General features: G+C 44.3%; 1 protein-coding gene across 2 annotated transcripts in view; it reads right to left on the bottom strand.

Moving 5' to 3' along the window:
• VWDE (von Willebrand factor D and EGF domains) overlaps window positions 1-20,872 on the bottom strand; it is a 103,042-nt gene that overhangs the window by 35,476 nt on the left and 46,694 nt on the right. For both annotated transcript variants that reach the window (XM_077268091.1, XM_077268092.1), the window contains 7 exons: window positions 20,006-20,220; window positions 19,586-19,659; window positions 18,678-18,951; window positions 10,532-10,740; window positions 7,401-8,335; window positions 7,184-7,320; window positions 371-526 (listed from right to left, as the gene is read on the bottom strand). In XM_077268091.1, coding sequence (XP_077124206.1) covers window positions 371-526; window positions 7,184-7,320; window positions 7,401-8,335; window positions 10,532-10,740; window positions 18,678-18,951; window positions 19,586-19,659; window positions 20,006-20,220 — 2,000 coding nt within the window. The remainder of the gene's footprint in view (window positions 1-370; window positions 527-7,183; window positions 7,321-7,400; window positions 8,336-10,531; window positions 10,741-18,677; window positions 18,952-19,585; window positions 19,660-20,005; window positions 20,221-20,872) is intronic.

The following is a 20,872-nucleotide window of genomic DNA, read 5'->3' as shown; positions in this document are numbered from 1 at the left end:
ACCTTGATAATATTAATAACGCCATATATTGCTATACAATCTAATGATAATAATGCCATACAGTGGTATAAACCATGATAATATTAATAACGCCATATACTGCTATTCAATATAATAATACCGTACAGTGATGTACACCATGATAATATTAATAACACCATATACTGGTATAAATATTAATAATAATACTGCCATACAGTGATATACACCATGATAGCGTCATACCGCGTCATACAACATTCCAATAGTAATGTCATACACAGCTGTACACTATTATACTGATAACGCCATATAGTGCCCGGAATAGCCCCGTTACCGTATTGCTCCTGTCTTTTTCCCCCTTTCATGCCTCTACAGCGGTATTACATACCCTAACTCTCCACCGCGCGATGGGCTTCTCATCGACTGGATCCATTCCGCCCGTATGGGCGACATCTCCAGGAATCTGGCAGTCCACGGCTCTGGGGTTCCTGAATGTGGCATCGGTAAGTGCTGGCTCCAGAGGGATCCATCTGCCTCCACTATACTGGGAGCATGGGAACAAGGGAAGCAGATAAAGCAGCTTAGTTATAAAGTACACAGGGGGGCGCTACTGTGCAGAATAAGACTCAAGTCACTAGAAAGTTCAAAATAACAATAACATGAAGATAATAAACATCTCCCTTATTTATCTGATAATGACTTTAAATTACATAATTACATTATGTCTCATATTCCAGACCAGTCAAATCCAAAGCTGCACTGAAAACTCTGCAGGATGATGCTAGAAAAAATATATACTGATAGATAAACAATAAGAAAAGAGACCGTAAACAAAGGAGCAGACACTGAACAGGTCGAGGATGGAACTACACACTCAGAACTTGTGCTCATTACTTTAGTATCTAAATACCCTTCTGTAGGGAGAATGGCACCCCGATACCAAGGCACATAGGTGACTGCACCAGCAGAATAGTAAGTGCAGCTCTGGGGTATAATACAGGATGTAACTCAGGAACAGTAATGTAATTTATGTACACAGTGACTGCACCAGCAGAATAGTGAGTGCAGCTCTGGGGTATAATACAGGATGTAACTCAGGATCAGTAATGTAATGTATGTACACGGTGACTGCACCAGCAGAATAGTGAGTGCAGCTCTGGGGTATAATACAGGATGTAACTCAGGATCAGTAATGTAATGTATGTACACAGTGACTGCACCAGCAGAATAGTGAGTGCAGCTCTGGAGTATAATACAGAATGTAACTCAGGATCAGTAATGTAATGTATGTACACAGTGACTGCAGCAGCAGAATAGTAAATGCAGCTCTGAGGTATAATACAGGATGTAACTCAGGATCAGTAATGTAATGTATGTACACAGTGACTGCACCAGCAGAATAGTGAGTGCAGCTCTGGGGTATAATACAGGATGTGACTCAGGATCAGTAATGTAATGTATGTACACAGTGACTGCACCAGCAGAATAGTGAGTGCAGCTCTGGGGTATAATACAGGAGGTAACTCAGGATCAGTAATGTAATGTATGTACACAATGACTGCACCGGCAGAATAGTGAGTGCAGCTCTGGGGTATAATACAGGATGTAACTCAGGATCAGTAATGTAATGTACACAGTGACTGCACCAGCAGAATAGTGAGTGCAGCTCTGTGGTATAATACAGGATGTGACTCAGGATGAGTAATGTAATGTGTGTACACAGTGACTGCACCAGCAGAATAGTGAGTGCAGCTCTGGGGTATAATACAGGATGTAACTCAGGATCAGTAATGTAATGTATGTACACAGTGACTGCATCAGCAGAATAGTGAGTGCAGCTCTGGAGGATAATACAGGATGTAACTCAGGATCAGTAATGTAATGTATGTACACAGTGACTGCACCAGCAGAATAGTGAGTGCAGCTCTGGGGTATAATACAGGAGGTAACTCAGGATCAGTAATGTAATGTATGTACACAATGACTGCACCGGCAGAATAGTGAGTGCAGCTCTGGGGTATAATACAGGATGTAACTCAGGATCAGTAATGTAATGTACACAGTGACTGCACCAGCAGAATAGTGAGTGCAGCTCTGGGGTATAATACAGGATGTAACTCAGGATCAGTAATGTAATGTATGTACACAGTGACTGCACCAGCAGAATAGTGAGCGCAGCTCTGGAGTATAATACAGGATGTAACTCAGGATCAGAAATGTAATGTAAGTACACAGTGACAGCACCAGCAGAATAGTGAGTGCAGCTCTGGAGTATAATACAGGATGTAACTCAGGATCAGTAATGTAATGTACACAGTGACTGCACCAGCAGAATAGTGAGTGCAGCTCTGGGGTATAATACAGGATGTAACTCAGGATCAGTAATGTAATGTATGTACACAGTGACTGCACCAGCAGAATAGTGAGCGCAGCTCTGGAGTATAATACAGGATGTAACTCAGGATCAGAAATGTAATGTAAGTGCGGCGCCCCCGCACCGCCGCAGGGCCGAGGGGTACCCGGAGCCGGGCCTCTAGTTCTCAGTCTCGGGGTTGTCACGGTGGCTAGACCCGGTCCGTGGCCCTGTCCGTCGGTGGGGGACGTCCGGTGTAATAGGTGGTAGTAATGGTAGCGATGGAGCGGTGCGGTTGTGGGGTGTAAGTCGCGGTAAATAACGAGGACACCAGGTTGCAGTCTCTTTACCTCTTTACTGGAGATCTCTGAGTCCTCAGTCCAGAACACGGTTCACCAGGCTACGCAAGTCCGGCCGGTCCAATGGCACCTCCAGAGTTCTCCTCTCAGGTGGAAATCTGTGCCTTCCTACTAGCGCTATGTGTTGTAGTCCTTCCCTGCTGTGCTCACGGAAAGTAACCCCACAACGGTTGTGTCTGTTTCTTAAGTTCCCTCACAACTCGATTTGATGTTCCTCTGTAATCCACCCCTTCCCTGTATTCAGGTTGGAATGGCACCCGTTTGTCAGGTAGGCCTGGAGTTCTTCCGGGACCCTAGAGTCGCCCCTCTCCCGCAATTGCCCCCCAAGACTTCATAGGTGATATGTGGTAGACAGCCCGCCTGAGACCGACTGTCCTGCCGCTGTTTGGAGTATGGCTTGAAGCTGTATTCTAATCCACTCCCTCGGCGTTCCGGCCACCGGTATTGCGCCTCAGCAGGGTGCTGCCTCTTTCAACCAAAACCCCTGCTGGTATTCTCCTTCTGCTTGATCTCGTTTCTCACTCAGCACAATCTATCTCGCTTCTAGTCCTTTCTTGAGTCCCGCCGCTTCCAGGAGCCTGCGCGGACCCGTTACGTTCTTTCAATGCCAAGCCTCTGCCAGGATCCCACCCCTGGCAGAGACCCTACAGTCTCTCCCTTCACAACACCCCCTGCCACAGGGTGTTGCTCCGTTCAATCCCGTCAGCGTTCTCTGTCTAACTTCCTGCCTGACCCCCAGTTTACCCACTATGGTGGGGAGTGGCCTAATGAATAGCACCCTTAGCTCCCCCCGGAGGCCCAGCTGTGAAACATATTGGTGTCTGTGATACCTGATTGGAGAAACTCCTTCGGTGCCATCGAACGTACCATGGCTCCCCTTAGCGGCGAAGCCACGGCACTGCAACGACCAGGACTCTGGGGCGCTGCACTAGTACACAGTGACAGCACCAGCAGAATAGTGAGTGCAGCTCTGGAGTATAATACAGGATGTAACTTAGGATCAGTAATGTAATTTATGTACACAGTGACTGCACCAGCAGAATAGTGAGTGCAGCTCTGGGGTATAATACAGGATGTAACGCAGGATCAGTAATGTAATGTATGTACACAGTGACTGCGCCAGCAGAATAGTGAGCGCAGCTCTGGAGTATAATACAGGATGTAACTCAGGATCAGTAATGTAATGTATGTACACAATGACTGCACCAGCAGAATAGTGAGTGCAGCTCTGGGGTATAATACAGAATGTAACTCAGGATCAGTAATGTATGTATACACTGACTGTACCAGCAGAATAGAGAGTGCAGCTCTGGAGTATAATACAGGATGTAACTCTGGATCAGTAATGTAATGTAAGTACACAGTGACAGCACCAGCAGAATAGTGAGTGCAGCTCTGGAGTATAATACAGGATGTAACTTAGGATCAGTAATGTAATGTATGTACACAGTGACTGCACCAGCAGAATAGTGAGTGCAGCTCTGGGGTATAATACAGGATGTAACGCAGGATCAGTAATGTAATGTATGTACACAATGACTGCACCAGCAGAATAGTGAGAGCAGCTCTGGAGTATAATACAGGATGTAACTCAGGATCAGTAATGTAATGTATGTACACAATGACTGCACCAGCAGAATAGTGAGTGCAGCTCTGGGGTATAATACAGAATGTAACTCAGGATCAGTAATGTATGTATACACTGACTGTACCAGCAGAATAGAGAGTGCAGCTCTGGAGTATAATACAGGATGTAACTCTGGATCAGTAATGTAATGTAAGTACACAGTGACAGCACCAGCAGAATAGTGAGTGCAGCTCTGGAGTATAATACAGGATGTAACTTAGGATCAGTAATGTAATGTATGTACACAGTGACTGCACCAGCAGAATAGTGAGTGCAGCTCTGGGGTATAATACAGGATGTAACTCAGGATCAGTAATGTAATGTATGTACACAATGACTGCACCAGCAGAATAGAGAGCGCAGCTCTGGAGTATAATACAGGATGTAACTTAGGATCAGTAATGTATGTACACAGTGACTGCACCAGCAGAATAGTGAGTGCAGCTCTGGGGTATAATACAGGATGTAACTCAGGGTCAGTAATGTAATGTATGTACACAGTGACTGCACCAGCAGAATAGTGAGTGCAGCTCTGGAGTGTAATACAGAATGGAATTCAAGATTAGCACATGATAAGAAATGTAATGCACAGTGGTGAAAATAAGTATTTGATAAGCTGTCAATTTTTCAAGTTTTCCCACCTACATAGAATGGAGGGTCTGTAATTTTTTCGTAGTTACACTTCAATTGTGAGAGACAGAATCTTAAAAGAAAACCCAGAAAATCACATGAGCCCTGTTGAAAAAGCGATAACGCGAAACGCGCGTCCAGGGGGTGCCACACCAGGAGGAGAGACCTTTTCCAGGACCTTAGCATGGGTAAGCCCTATTGTATATAGCACACTGCCTGTCTATGCATTAGTTAGATATTGACTGTGAACAGGGGATACTGCATGACCCTGTATGTTACTGAGATGGCTTTGAGCTGGGCACCTTACTGATTCATCAGGGGGGGGTTTGTTATGGGCACATTGTTTTGTGCCACTCCTCCTTGTGGTTGGCTACCATTTTTTCCCCTTTTTTGCATTACCTCCTAACTGCGGGTTGCATACAGCGCCCGTGGGAGTATGTGCATTTATATATATATATACATTGATGTTTATGAGTTATATTTAAATAAACTTTTGTGTTTTTATATACAACTATGTTGTTTTGGATTTTTCTGCTCCGGTTTTTTGTACATATCTTTGTTTGGAGCAATCCTGTGTGGTCTAAAGGGCATGAAGAGGGAGTCTATACGACTGACTTCCTTCTAATATCTAGTACAGCGGTGCTTCAGTGTCCTTCTAATAAATATTGTATGATTTGTACATAATTAAGTTGCATTTTATTGCATGACATAAGTATTTGATACAGTAGAAAACCAGAACTTAATATTTGGTCCAGAAACCTTTGTTGCAATTACAGAGGTTAGACGTTTCCTGTAGTTCTTGACCAGGTTTGCACACACTGCAGCAGGGATTTTGGCCCCCTCCTCCATACAGATCTACTCCAGATCTTTCAGGTTTTGGGGCTATCAATGGGAAAAATTGAGTTTCAGCTCCCTCAGAATATTTTTTATTGGGTTCAGGTCTGTAGACTGGCTAGGACCTTGAAATGCTTCTTATGGAGCCACTCCTTATAGTTTCCCTGGCTGTGTGTTTTGGATCACTGTCATGCTGGAAGACCCAGCCACGACCTATCTTCAATGCTCTTACTGAGGGAAGGAGGTTGTTGGACAAAATCTCGTGATACATTACCGGTTCCATCCTCCCATCCTCAATATGGTTTAGTCCTGTCCCCTTTGCTGAAAAGAACCCCCAAAGTATGATGTTTCCCCCACCATGCTTCACTGTTGGGACAGTGTTCTTGGGGTTGTACTCATCCTTCTTCTTCCTCCAAACACATCGAGTGGAGTTGATACCAAAAAGTTCTATTTTGGTCTCATCTGACCACATGACCTTCTCCCATTCCTCCTCTGGATAGTCCAGATGGTCATTAGCAAACTTCAAACGCACCTGGACATGTGCTGGGTGAGAAGGGGGACCTTGCGTGTCCTGCAGGATTTTAATCCATGACGGCGTAGTCTGTTACTTACGATAATGTTTGTGACTGTGGTCCCAGCTCTCTTCAGGTCATTGACTAGGTCCTCCCATGTATTTCTGGGCTGATTCCTGACCTTTGTCAGAATCATCCTTACCCCACCAGGCGAGATCTTGCATGGAGCCCCAGACCTAGGAAGTTTGATAGTCATCTTCTGTTCCTTCCATTTTCTAATAATTGTGCCAACAGTTGTTGCCTTCTCACCAAGCTGCTTGCCTGCTGTCCTGTAGCCCATCCCAGTCTTGTGCAGGTCTACAATTTTGTCCCTGGTGTCCTTAGGCAGCTCTTTGGTCTTGGCCATGGTGGAGAGGTTGCAGTGTGATTGAGTGGTGGACAGGTGTCTTTTATAGAGGTAACAAGATCAAACAGATGCAATTAATACAGGTAATGAGTGCAGAGTAGGAGGGATTCTTAAAGAAAAACTAACTGGTCTGTGAGAGCCAGAATTCTTGCTGGCTGGTCGGTGATCAGATACTTATTTCATGCAAAAAAAATGCAATTTAATTATTTAAAAATCATACAATATGATTTTCTGATTTTTATTTTTAGATTCTTTCTCTCACAGGTGAAACGTACCTACAATAAAATTACAGACCTCTCCATTCTTTGTAGGTCGGAAAACTAGCAAAATCGGCAGTGTATCGAATACTTATTATCACCACTGTATGTACACAGTGACTCCATCAGTAGAATAATGAGCGCAGCTCTGGAGTTTAATATAGGACATGATATGAGATATCATAATATCACAAGTTACTAGCTCACCCCATAATCGACATACCTGTTGCTTTGTGAATTCACATTTTAGACTCTCCGCCTCTTTGAATCCCAGACCAAACACTCTTACAGACATGCAGTCGTAATTTCGAACGTCACAAAGTCCAAAATTTTCAAGCTCTGAAATTTCGGGCACCTGGTCTTTACAAAAACAACAAGAGAATGAGTGCAGGATATATTGTCATGGAGCATCGGAATAAACACACGATAACCAAACTTACCAGACAAAATGCTACAGTCGTAGGAGCTAAACCCCCCGAAGCAGGAGCAGCCCCATTCCATACATTGCCCATTGGAGCTACAGAGGTTGGGACATCTCAGTTCTAAGACAATCTTCTCTAAGGGGATATGGATGTTCTTCGCTTGGTTGGGTCTTAAGTCCAGTAGTTTTCTTTCACATTCATTCTCCAGGAGGGCTAACCCGGCCTCGGTCCATCCTAGGTCATCCTTCAATAATATATCAGTAATACACATGTCAATCACATCCATGAGAGGTTTCTCCAGGAATCCGGCGCACAGCTTCCCGATACTGGAATTAAAAACGGCCTGCTGGCAAACTGCTGAAGCGTATGAATGAGTCAACCCTGATGGAGTAGGCCAAGAAGGCAGGAGCTCAGGAGACGTATATGTGGAGTGATCCTCAGGAAAAAAGTAACTGAATCCTTCCAGGTCCGATTGGCTAAGACTTTGATAAGGGAACGTTGAGAGGTCTTCATAATAATTCTGACGTTTAGCCCGGTTCTTAGAAACATTCTCTTTGCTTGGGTTCCTATAGCTTCTCATGTGTTGGGGTGGCCTCCTTGAGATGACATTTCTTCTAGATATGTTCTTAAAGGCTACGAAGTTGGTTGGTTCCGTTGATGAATGATCATATTCTTGGAGACTGTCCACCGAGCGCTTCTGTAGATCTCGAGTGGTATCGGTTGAGAACACGTACTCATTAGTGACGTCCAAGACTGGTATTAATGTAAGAAACCTTACATTTTCTTTGCCGGTGCAGACAGGGAGACCTTCTGCAGGATGGCTCAGTGTATTTGGTGCTTGCTGTGGTCGGTTTGTCTTTGTGATAGACGCACAACCGCAGTACTTAGTTTTCTTGATGTTTAGGGGAACTGAAGATGGGATTTTATCGAATAAACTTTCTCCTGGGGGAATCCTGTAGGAACAAGATAATATATATGTAATGTATCATTTCTGATTTTTGCAGGGTCTATCGAAGAGCAATAACAGAAAAATCCAGCTCAAATTTTCTTTATTGGTGTGAATAGAAAACACTCCAGTTGGTGAAAAGTCATGGTGGTAAAGTTTTATCTAACAACATGGCAATTTAATTCATCGATTGCAGTGTTTTCTATTCACACCAATAAAGAAAAGGTTTTGGATTTTCGTGGAGCTGGATTTTTCTTTTTTTTGCAATCATTCAAGTCCAAGGCAAGGGAGCTTCCTTTGCTCCGTATCTACAAACAGTGCATGCGGGTGAGCTGGACTCCATCTTTCCCTTTATTGAAGAGCGCTTTAATAAGGTCACTGTATACATATATTATATTACATATTGATCCTGACTTATGCTCCACAGCTGCACTCACTATTCTGCTGGTGCAGTCACTGTGTACATACATTACATTACTGATCCTGAGTTACCTCCTGTATTATACTCCAGAGCTGCACTCATTATTCTGCTGGTGCAGTCACTGTGTACATACATTACATTACTGATCCTGAGTTACATCATGTATTATACTCCAGAGCTGCACTCACTATTCTGCTGGTGCAGTCACTGTGTATATACATTACATTACTGATCCTGAGTTACATCCTGTATTATACTCCAGAGCTGCACTCATTATTCTGCTGGTGCAGTCACTGTGTACATACATTACATTACTGGTCCTGAGTTACATCCTGTATTATACTCCAGAGCTGCACTCACTACTCTGCTGGTGCAGTCACTGTGTACATACATTACTGATTCTGAGTTACATCCTTTATTATACTCCAGAGCTGCACTCACTATTCTGCTGGTGCAGTCACTGTATACATACATTACATTACTGATCCTGAGTTACATCCTGTATTATACCCCAGAGCTGCACTCACTATTCTGCTGGTGCAGTCACCGTGTACATACATTACATTACTGATCCTGAGTTACATCCCGTATTATACCCCAGAGCTGCACTCACTATTCTGCTGGTGCAGTCACTGTGTACATACATTACATTACTGGTCCTGAGTTACATCCTGTATTATACCACAGAGCTGCACTCACTATTCTGCTGGTGCAGTCACTGTGTACATACATTACATTACTGATCCTGAGTTACATCCTGTATTATACCCCAGAGCTGCACTCACTATTCTGCTGGTGCAGTCACTGTGTACATACATTACATTACTGATCCTGAGTTACATCCTGTATTATACCCCAGAGCTGCACTCACTATTCTGCTGGTGCAGTCACTGTGTACATACATTACATTACTGATCCTGAGTTACATCCTGTATTATACTCCAGAGCTGCACTCACTATTCTTCTGGTGCAGTCACTGTGTACATACATTACATTACTGATCCTGAGTTACATCCTGTATTATACTCCAGAGCTGCACTCACTATTCTGCTGGTGCAGTCACTGTGTACATACATTACATTACTGATCCTGAGTTACATCCTGTATTATACTCCAGAGCTGCACTCACTATTTTGCTGGTGCAGTCACTGTGTACATACATTACTGATCCTCAGTTACCTCCTGTATTATACCGCACAGCTGCACTCACTATTCTGCTGGTGCAGTCACTGTGTACATACATTACATTACTGATCCTGAGTTACATCCTGTATTATACCCCAGAGCTGCACTCACTATTCTGCTGGTGCAGTCACTGTGTACATACATTACATTACTGATCCTGAGTTACATCCTGTATTATACCCCAGAGCTGCACTCACTATTCTGCTGGTGCAGTCACTGTGTACATACATTACATTACTGATCCTGAGTTACATCATGTATTATACTCCAGAGCTGCACTCACTATTGTGCTGGTGCAGTCACTGTGTACATACATTACATTACTGATCCTGAGTTACATCCTGTATTATACTCCAGAGCTGCACTCACTATTCTGCTGGTGCAGTCACTGTGTACATACATTACATTACTGATCCTGTACTGATTGGTTTGTGTTACATCGTTTAATGGACTTCAGAGCAGCACTCACTATATGGAGTTGGGTGAGATGACGGTTATTTTCCGGCTATTGACCTGTCCTTAGTCATAGACGTGTGTGACTTGGTGAGAATGGGCCATAGATGCTGATATCACCATATACACCTAATAAACTCTTACTTCCACTCATTGATGAAATAAAGGCGCCCGTGTGACGTCTCCTCCAGCTGAATCCCTCTTTTATCATGAAAATCATTGTTTGCATTTCCATCGAACGTCCCACAAAGTCCCAGCGTGTTCTTCAAGTCCATGGTGGCCGCCCTGAGCGTCAGACTCATCCCCCAGTCACTCACATCGGCCCGGATGAAAGCTCCAGATGAGAACGAAATCTACAACCAAAAAAAAAAAAAAATAGATTTTATCCTTTCATTTTATACATGAAGTGTTGGGGATGTGGGAAAAGGCACGGGAAGTTATATGGGGGTCGAGAGAGAGCGTTCCAGAGTATTGGTGCAGCACGAGAGAAGTCCTGAGTGTGGAACACAAGATCCTCAGCATTGAGAAAGTTTAGGAAAGATTTCTGGTTGAAGCCTGAAATGTGGGGGTGGGTGTCTTTACAGAAGAGGTTTTATGAGGAAGGAGAAACTTTAGGGTTTTTTTGCTTTAAGATTAGTAATCCGCAAAAGATTGTGCACCGGCAAAAATGAATGCAGATACTATTCACCCTCTGAGATCCAATGCCTGCTCGCTGCTGCGGGTCCAGTCTCTGTGTTTTGGATGCAGCAGTGACATCATAACTACAGTGCACATCACCGCTGCAGTCAATCACTGAGCTCAGCGGCTTCTCTCATGTAGTAGGCACCACTGCAGCCAAAACACAGAGTCAGGAGCTTCAGTGGGGAGCTGACGTTGGACCCCATACTGTCATTTGTTTTTATACTGTTCGATCATTTGGGGACCACTTTTATAAAAGTGGAATATCCATTTAATTAAGTCAGGAGTAAATACCCAGGCCTCTGATACATCCCTGAGGTATCACCAGAATTCTGCCGTACACCCCATAAAGTGTCGTTACATTTTTGCGCAATTTGAAGTTGGGCAAAAATGTTGCAATTTTTGGAGTTTTTACACAAGTCTTGTCCAGCTTCAACATTTAGAAGGTGAGCAGAGCTGTTGTGGCGGGACGTGACGGGGTAAAGCCCGCCCGTCGAATTCATTAAGAGGTGCACACCCCTGGGTCCCTACATTCAGGCTGGCGTGCGAAGCTTCAGTCTAAATGAATCGGGGGCTCAGAGTATTGGGCCTGCACAAAAGAGGTCCGGTGTCTGCGACGGGAGGTTAGGAGACATGAGAGAAGTTATGGAATATTTTTGGATGAGGCTTAGACGGGCTGTTTGGGTTTGACCGTTACTCTTTGTGACCGCAGTCTTGCGAATTCTCACAACTCAAAGTCCATAAACATAGGGGCAGCCTGAAGTTCTGTCTGAAGGGAGTTTGTGTTGGGGTAATTTTGGGAAAATTCCAGAAGTGGGGCAACTTGAAAGAAGTTCTGTGTTTATGAGTGGAGATCAGAGAGCTGAGGAGCAGAGGGGTATGTTGGGGGGAGCTGAGTTCACTAAGACGAGACTGTTATAGGCCTTTTTATTTAGTGCTAATTTTAAGGTCTTTGCCAAGAGGGTGTTGTCCATAGGGTAATTGTGCCCAGCGGCCTAATTACACGCCCCCGAGGATCCTGTGAAGAACGTTCTCAGAGAATTATCTAAAGAACATAAGCAATTCATTGTGTGGGCCAAATAAAAGGGCCCATATTTTTGGGAACATGTGGTGAATTTTCAAGTAGAAAATAAACTGAATACGCTGTAAGGCAGTCACGTGACCATACGTTTGCGATATGCATCCTCCTGGCCACACTCTGACTAGATGTGTGGCCAAGTGAATTGCATAAGTCCGTACATGTCTAGTCGGAATGTGGCTGGAAGGATGAATATAGTCTCACCCCCAGCACTGGAGAATCCTGGCAGCGTGCACTGAGGATTCACATAGGGTGGCTGCAAGCTTTCGTGCCAAAACTGGACAACCCCTGTAATATTTTTCATAGTGTACATTATTTTTTCTGCTGATCTCAAGCCTTCTTGTGAAACTAAAGGCATCTTGGTGCTCCGGACTCTATAGACTTCTGTGGATTTTTTATTCCAACCCAGTACATGTTTTTTTCAGAGCTGAAAGGCGTTCTTTTGTTGGAACCTTGTTCTACTTTCGGAGTTTCCCATGTAACACATTGTAATCAATTGTAACATATTGTAACCTGCCCCATTACCAATCCCCTAAACATCCTTGACCAGAGGAACATAACTCCTGCACACTGAGAACAGATGGATCATTTCAGGCATGATTTCATACAATGTATCTGGCCTGGAAAGATAAATGTATGACTCAAGCCGTCCCGTATCCAGTATTACCGCACAATAGCATTACATTATTGGCAGGGAACGGCTCGCACTTTCCAGACAATGGCTGTACAGTATTGCAAGGCGAAAGCTGAGACCAGACCTTCTCCTATGTGACTCCCATACATTTACTATGTAAATATTAGAATCGCTTTGGCCTCTTTGAGCAATTTCCAATGAGTATCTTTACTGCGACCATCTGAAAACATCTGGCAAAGTGGATTCATACTTTCCCACAGGCCATCGAGTTAACCCCTTAAACGGCGGAAGCCACAAATCACATTTCAAAGTCTCAATGTTCCCTACAGCCATAAGATTGGTAATAAATCACATAAGCGTTCTGAGGCCAATAGGGTTCAAGGGAAAGCGATCACAGAATGTAGGACCCATAACTGGTGAGGAGCAACGTCCATAAACATAAACATTGGGGCAGCCTCAGAGATGGAAATTCTAACTAGTGAGGAGCAAGGTCCATAAACATGGGAGCAGCCTGAGAGAAGGAAAGTGTAACTGGTGGGGAGCAAGGTCCATAAACATGGGGGCAGCCTGAGAGAAGGAAAGTCTAACTGGTGAGGAGAAAGGTCCATAAACATGGGGGCAGCCTGAGAGAAGGAAAGTCTAACTAGTGAGGAGAAAGGTCCATAAACATGGGGGCAGCCTGAGAGAAGGAAGGTCTAACTGGTGAGGAGAAAGGACCATAAACATGGGAGCAGCCTGAGAGAAGGAAAGTGTAACTGGTGAGGAGCAAGGTCCATAAACATGGGGGCAGCCTGAGAGAAGGAAAGTCTAACTGGTGAGGAGAAAGGTCCATAAACATGGGGGTAGCCTGAGAGAAGGAAAGTCTAACTGGTGAGGAGAAAGGTCCATAAACATGGGAGCAGCCTGAGAGAAGGAAAGTGTAACTGGTGAGGAGCAAGGTCCATAAACATGGGGGCAGCCTGAGAGAAGGAAAGTCTAACTGGTGAGGAGAAAGGTCCATAAACATGGGGGCAGCCTGAGAGAAGGAAAGTCTAACTGGTGAGAAGATAGCTCCATAAACATGGGGGCAGCCTGAGAGAAGGAAAGTCTAACTGGTGAGGAGAAAGGTCCATAAACATGGGGGCAGCCTGAGAGAAGGAAAGTCTAACTGGTGAGGAGAAAGGTCCATAAACATGGGGGCAGCCTGAGAGAAGGAAAGTCTAACTGGTGAGGAGAAAGGTCCATAAACATGGGGGCAGCCTGAGAGCAGGAAAGTCTAACTAGTGAGGAGAAAGGTCCATAAACATGGGGGCAGCCTGAGAGAAGGAAAGTCTAACTGGTGAGAAGATAGCTCCATAAACATGGGGGCAGCCTGAGAGCAGGAAAGTGTAACTGGTGAAGAGCAAGGTCCATAAACATGGGGGCAGCCTGAGAGAAGGAAAGTGTAACTGGTGAGGAGCAAGGTCCATAAACATGAGGGCAGCCTGAGAGAAGGAAAGTCTAACTGGTGAGAAGATAGCTCCATAAACATGGGGGCAGCCTGAGAGCAGGAAAGTGTAACTGGTGAAGAGCAAGGTCCATAAACATGGGGGCAGCCTGAGAGAAGGAAAGTCTAACTGGTGAGGAGAAAGGTCCATAAACATGGTGGCAGCCTGAGAGAAGGAAAGTCTAACTGGTGAGGAGATAGGTCCATAAACATGGGGGCAGCCTGAGAGAAGGAAAGTCTAACTGGTGAGGAGAAAGGTCCATAAACATGGGGGCAGCCTGAGAGAAGGAAAGTCTAACTGGTGAGGAGAAAGGTCCATAAACATGGGGGCAGCCTGAGAGAAGGAAAGTCTAACTGGTGAGGAGAAAGGTCCATAAACATGGGGGCAGCCTGAGAGAAGGAAGGTCTAACTGGTGAGGAGAAAGGTCCATAAACATGGGGGCAGCCTAAAAGAAGTTCTGCCTGGAAACAGATTGTGTTAGATGCAATTTAGGAAGGGAAAGGAAAAAAATTCCAGATGATCGTGGCAACTTGAAAAAGTTCTGTATTTATTATTATTATTATTATTTATTGTTATAGCGCCAAATATTCCATGGCGCTTTACAAGTGAGGAGGGGTATACATAATAAAAACAAGTATAATAATCTTGAACAATACAAGTCATAACTGGTACAGTAGGAGAGAGGACCCTGCCCGCGAAGGCTCACAATCTACAAGGGATGGGTGAGAATACAGTAGGTGAGGGTAGAGCTGGTCATGCAGCGGTTTGGTCGATCGGTGGTTACTGCAGGTTGGAGGCTTGTCGGAAGAGGTGGGTCTTCAGATTCTTTTTGAAGGTTTTGATGGTGGGCGAGAGTCTGATGTGTTGTGGTAGAGGGTTCCAGAGTAGGGGTGATACGCGAGAGAAATCTTGTATACGATTGTGGGAAGAGGAGATAAGAGGGGAGTAGAGAAGGAGATCTTGTGAGGATCGGAGGTTGCGTGTAGGAAAGTACCGGGAGATGAGGTCACAGATGTAAGGAGGAGACAGGTTGTGGATGGCTTTGTACGTCATGATTAGGGTTTTGTACTGGAGTCTCTGGGCAATGGGGAGCCAGTGAAGGGATTGACAGAGGGGAGAGGCCGGAGAATAGCGGGGGGACAGGTGGATTAGTCGGGCAGCAGAGTTTAGAATAGATTGGAGGGGTGCGAGAGTGTTTGAGGGGAGGCCACAGAGCAGGAGGTTGCAGTAGTCAAGGCGAGAGATGATGAGGGCATGGACTAGGGTTTTTGCAGATTCTTGGTTGAGGAATGAACGGATTCTTGCAATATTTTTGAGTTGAAGTCGGCAGGAAGTGGAAAGGGCTTGGATATGTGGTTTGAAGGAGAGATCAGCGTCAAGGATAACCCCGAGGCAGCGAGCTTGTGGGACTGGGGAGAGTGGGCAGCCATTTACTGTAATGGATAGGTTCGTTGGGTGGGTCACATGAGATGGGGGAAAGATGATGAATTCTGTTTTGTCCATGTTAAGTTTGAGAAATCTAGCGGAGAAGAAGGATGAAATAGTGGACAGACATTGAGGGATTCTGGTTAGTAGGGAGGTGATATCTGGTCCAGAGATGTAGATCTGTGTGTCATCAGCATAGAGGTGATACTGAAAGCCATGAGATTCTATGAGCTGTCCCAGGCCAAAGGTGTAAATGGAGAAGAGCAGGGGCCCTAGGACTGAACCTTGTGGGACTCCGACAGATAGGGGGCGAGGTGAGGAGGTGGTGTGTGAGTGGGAGACGCTGAATGTCCGGTCTGTTAGGTATGATGAGATCCAGGATAGGGCCAAGTCTGTGATGCCAAGGGATGAGAGGGTCTGTAATAATAGGGAATGGTCCACTGTGTCAAAGGCAGCCGACAGGTCGAGGAGGAGGAGAACAGAGTAGTGTCGCTTGCTCTTGGCGGTTAAGAGGTCATGGGCGAAGATAAAAAAAAATCTAGGAAGCAAAGACACAAATTGGGAGGAGGAAGCAAATTTCACCTAGACTGGACTGTAGCGAGTAAAAAATCTAGTTAAAATAAGAGTTTTGAGGGATGGAGTCAACAGTTTAAAAACGGTGGCAGTCTGGGGTAAAGAAGCTTGAAAGAAGTTCTATGTGTGGAAAAAGGAAATTTTGAAGTGAAGATCAGTTTCGCTCTTACTTTATTTTTGCTGCTCCCTGAGTATTCTATTGGTTTTTTTTTCTCAAATCAGTCATGTTGTTTTGTTTTACATAGCGCTAATTTTTATGGCCTTTACTAAGCGTGTATTGTTCACAGGGCAATTGTGCTGCGCAGCCGAAAAACACGCCACAGAAGATCAATGAGCAATGTCCTCAACGCTGGTCAGCTGATGTTGCTGGTCTGCTGAAGTGGGTGGTGACCACTCCGACTATCCTTTAAATAACCACATGATGCATCAGCTGACTGTTGGGAATAGAGTTTTTCTCTGGAGACCAGCCTAAAGAGTTGGGAGTGCTCTGGAGCCAACAGTGTATCAGCTTCTTGAGGTTCTGGTTCCATATCCTCTGCTGTGTGGAGCTTGCAGCAGAAGCTTGAGCTAAGTTTTTGTTGTACCGTTACCTGTCTGTCTCGTGCTTGTCACTACCCCCTTTGTTGATACCATCTAAAGTGGTGAGGCTAGCGTCCTTGCCAACCAGTGCACTAGCCAGGGTATAGTGAGGTGACAGCTAAGGACTAGGCATGTGACGATGGAGGGGGAAGGACCCACATAGGGCATTTTGGGAGCTTAGGGATAGGCACAGGTTGTTGTTTAGGAGGTGCTCATCCCTCATTCCCTATTGCTAGGGCTTTCCTTTCCTTTTTTCCATCCCGTTTCTGAGTGTTGTGCCGTCTGCTGGACCAACCCCTGTTGGGTCATGACAAAAAATAGTTGAAGTCAGGAGTTAGGAAAAAACTTCTAGAGTTTTGGGGCAGCCTGGAAGATGTTCTTTCAGTGTAAATGAGAGGTGAAGAAAAGAAAGGTAGATTATAGGAGCAGATTTCACTAAAGTCTGAATGTATCAACCACAGAAGGTAAAAGTATGATTTCGATGACTGTGAACGGGTTAAAGATCGTGGAAGTATAGAATTAGGAAGGAACCTCTTGAGGATTGGGGCAGTTTGGAAGATTTTGAGAAGCAGAAAGGTTATAATTCTTTATTATTATTCTTTACTTCTGTGAATTAAGTATTTTGCATGTAGGACTGACTGTAGGCAGCAAAAGTTTAGGAAGAGTGGAGATTGAAGAGATTGTATCAACATGGAATGAAACTGAAAGGGAGAAGATACAGATTAGATATTAGAGAAAAATTTTTGAGGGTGATCAATGAGTGGAACAGTCTGTCACGAGAGGTGGTGAGTTCTCCTTCAATGGAAGTCTTCAAACAGAGGCTGGACAGACATCTGTATGAGATGGTTTAGTGCAGGGGGTTGGACACGATGACCCTGGAGGTCCCTTCCAACGCTAACATTCTGGGTTTCTCTGATTCTATGATGAAGATGGTGGAAGTTCTTAAAGGAAATTCTACAGGATTGAGGCAACTTGGAGAGGAGATTGTGTGTGAGCAGTGGCATCAACTAAAATAATATTTTTGGTTGAAGCCCGAAGTTTTAAGGAGTTTTGAAGAGGTAACAGGTAGTATTACGAGGGACTGTTTACATGGTTTTTCCACCTTTAGGGGACTTTTTTTTTCATATGAATGCATGTATTTGAGGTTAAAAATAATGTTTGCAATTAGATTTCCTTAGACATTGGCACAGATTGGCTTTTTTTTCCCTGCACATTCGTCTTTGATGTGGTTCTATGGTCATAAATCAGCTGAAAGAGAAGGAGTTACAAATCTCCTCACAGATTCTTGGTTAGTTCTTAGTCCTCGAAAGTGGACAACCGCTTAAGATTGAGGAATCTAACGAAGGTCAGCAAGAAAGTTGCAAAGATTGGGGCAACATTAATATGAAACGAGAGGAAAGAGGAGGAACACAGAGAGGTTTTAGGAAATCGCAAAAGAGTTAGAGTCTCTCATGGGGGGAGAGGGATTAAGTTCTAGAATTTTGGGGAAGTTTGAGAGAAGTTGTTTTTGGGAGATAGGAGTTTACGAGAAAGGTCTGAGTATTTTAGTATTTTTTACTGTTGCCTCTAGGGGACCAAGACTTTTAGGACGATTTCCAGGGATAGGTTAAACAGTTCCATGGTTGGGCAGGTCTTATAGGGTGAAGTCATGTGTACGAAGGAGATAAAAGGAGGAGCAGGGAGGTTAGAGGGATAGAGTGAGAAGTTAGAATGAGAAGGATAAATAGCGGAGTCCTCCGACAGTATCCTGATTGTTGAGGCATTGTACGGCCACAATATAGGTAGTGTAAGCCTGATATTAACCATTTTACCACCAGTAACTCTCTGGCTGTGCCTTTTATTTCCTAGGGCACCTACCGTCATCTTTCTCCCGTGATAAGACTCGGTAATCCTGAAGTTTGGTTCCGATGATTCCTGAGTCTTCACGGCCAGGTGAGGCTGGGACTCGTGGAGCTGCCCGCTGCACATGTCAAACGTGATAATATCTCCCCCGTCTTTGGCCACAAAGCCGCAGTTACACGACGCTGGGTGGTCGACGCTTCCGCAGTCCCACTGACGAACGTGAACTTCGAAATCACGAGACGCACTTTTATACAGCACAAAGGTCCCGCTGTTAAAATTATCGTAAAATCTGCAAAAGAGAAATACATTTTTTTAACCTGTCCAAACTCCTGCAGCTCCGTTCTGTCCCTTCTTTGCGCACAATCTTTATCGATGATTTTTCTTGTAGGAAAACAATAAATCGTTACTCAACTGTCATATCCATCGTTAGAGCTCTGGGACTATCTGATGCCCTATGCTATGATGACATCACATGACCGCTGCAGCCCATCATCGGCTTCATGCTATCGTCAGCACAAAAGGCAGTGATTGGCTGCAGTAGTCATGTGCATTTGACATCAAAGCGGACTTTAAAAAGCAGCATCTCTGGATATGACTATCTCACAATATGGAGTCTTCCCTGTTTTTCCCTGCAGAGCAGCGCTCCCACCACCCAGCTGAACTGCAGTTCTTACACTCTGGGTCCACAATGCATGATGATGGCGCTAAAGGGACTTTACAACTGTACTTTTTCTAAAACTTTAGTTGGTTCTGTACCAAATTTCTGTATAGCCGACATACATACAGACATGGGGCATGACCCGTTCACAACCTGGGGCCCATTAATGTCTATGGGTGCACGGGGTGCATCACTAGAGCCAGTGCAGGAGGTTATCTGGCAATCACAAAAAACACACATATAACACAACAGAAACATATATTACCTGCCATCGAATGTGATGATATGGGGGTCAGTGAATGAATAGCAGTACGCCGTAGAAATGTCCTTCACTGTGATCTAAATGCAAAATAAATAGAGCTGAAATACAACTTTATATTTGTGGCCTTATATTTGTCGGCTCCCTGTTTTTCTGATGTAAAGATCAAAATGTTCTGCAAATAGATTAAATAAAATTATACATTTCCAGTTTTCTTCAGCTGCCACTAGGGGGAGCTAATTGTAGGCACAAGAGTCTACAGAAAGCTCTGAAGCTCCCTCTAGTGGTGGCAGCAGGTATTTTAGGAATCTCCCAGCTATGTATGGATGGGAGTTATAATATAATACTACAAAACTATACACGTCAGGTTCAGTACACGGCGCCCCTTTAAATGTAGACCAAGAATGTTGTATATAACTGTAGCACCTGTATTGGTTCTGGAGCATAACCGTTCCACAGGAAATTGGAGCTAACTATGGGGTCAGCTTTGATGCTGGTCACCGTGTCCCCATCCGTGACGAAGTCCATGACTGCGGTATAATAGAGGGCGGCCTGACTGCACGTTCCATTTTGGCAGCTCGACTGTAGTAGATCGACTTCACAAGAGGAAAGCGCCAAATCTGAGTCCTGGGTCTCTTCAGCTGTTAAAAACAAAATCATAAGAGGTTTCCAAATTTACAATATTAAAGCCAAATCATTGCTCATCAGGAATCAGCGGCCAAGGAGGCCGTAATCAGGGTGTACTGACGCTGCATATATCCCAGCAGGGATCGACTGCTCTAAATATTTGTATTGCTCTAATAGTTGTTATAATAAATTCTGATATATGGTAGAGCAGTACTATCCTGCCAAACCAGAAGCAGCTATTGTACCGCCTAAACCACCCGGCATATTAAGTAACTCAAGTGCAGTACGTATAAAAGTTTGGTCAGTAGCTGTCAGTATGGCTGAGTTATACGCAGCAGGTATAAAAATGTTTCCTGATATGCTGAGTTTTTGCTTCCGTATTTACAGATTTCCCAATTAATTACTAGAGATGCAGAAACATTACAGAAATTTCTGCAATCAAATACTCAACGTGTGCACATAGCCTTATAGTAGTTATACTCTTGTTCATAGGAGCAGTATTATAGCAGTTATATTCTTGTATATAGGGGCAGTATTATAGTAGTTATATTCTTGTATATAGGGGCAGTATTATAGTAGTTATATTCTTGTATATGGGGCAATATTATAGTAGTTATATTCTTGTACATAGGGACAATATTATAGTAGTTATATTCTTGTACATAG

This window comes from Ranitomeya variabilis, chromosome 6 (genome assembly GCF_051348905.1).
Source record: "Ranitomeya variabilis isolate aRanVar5 chromosome 6, aRanVar5.hap1, whole genome shotgun sequence".
Taxonomy (NCBI): domain Eukaryota; kingdom Metazoa; phylum Chordata; class Amphibia; order Anura; family Dendrobatidae; genus Ranitomeya; species Ranitomeya variabilis.
The sequence above is the reverse complement of the archived record's forward strand: the minus strand, read 5'-3'. Positions and strand labels throughout refer to the sequence as shown.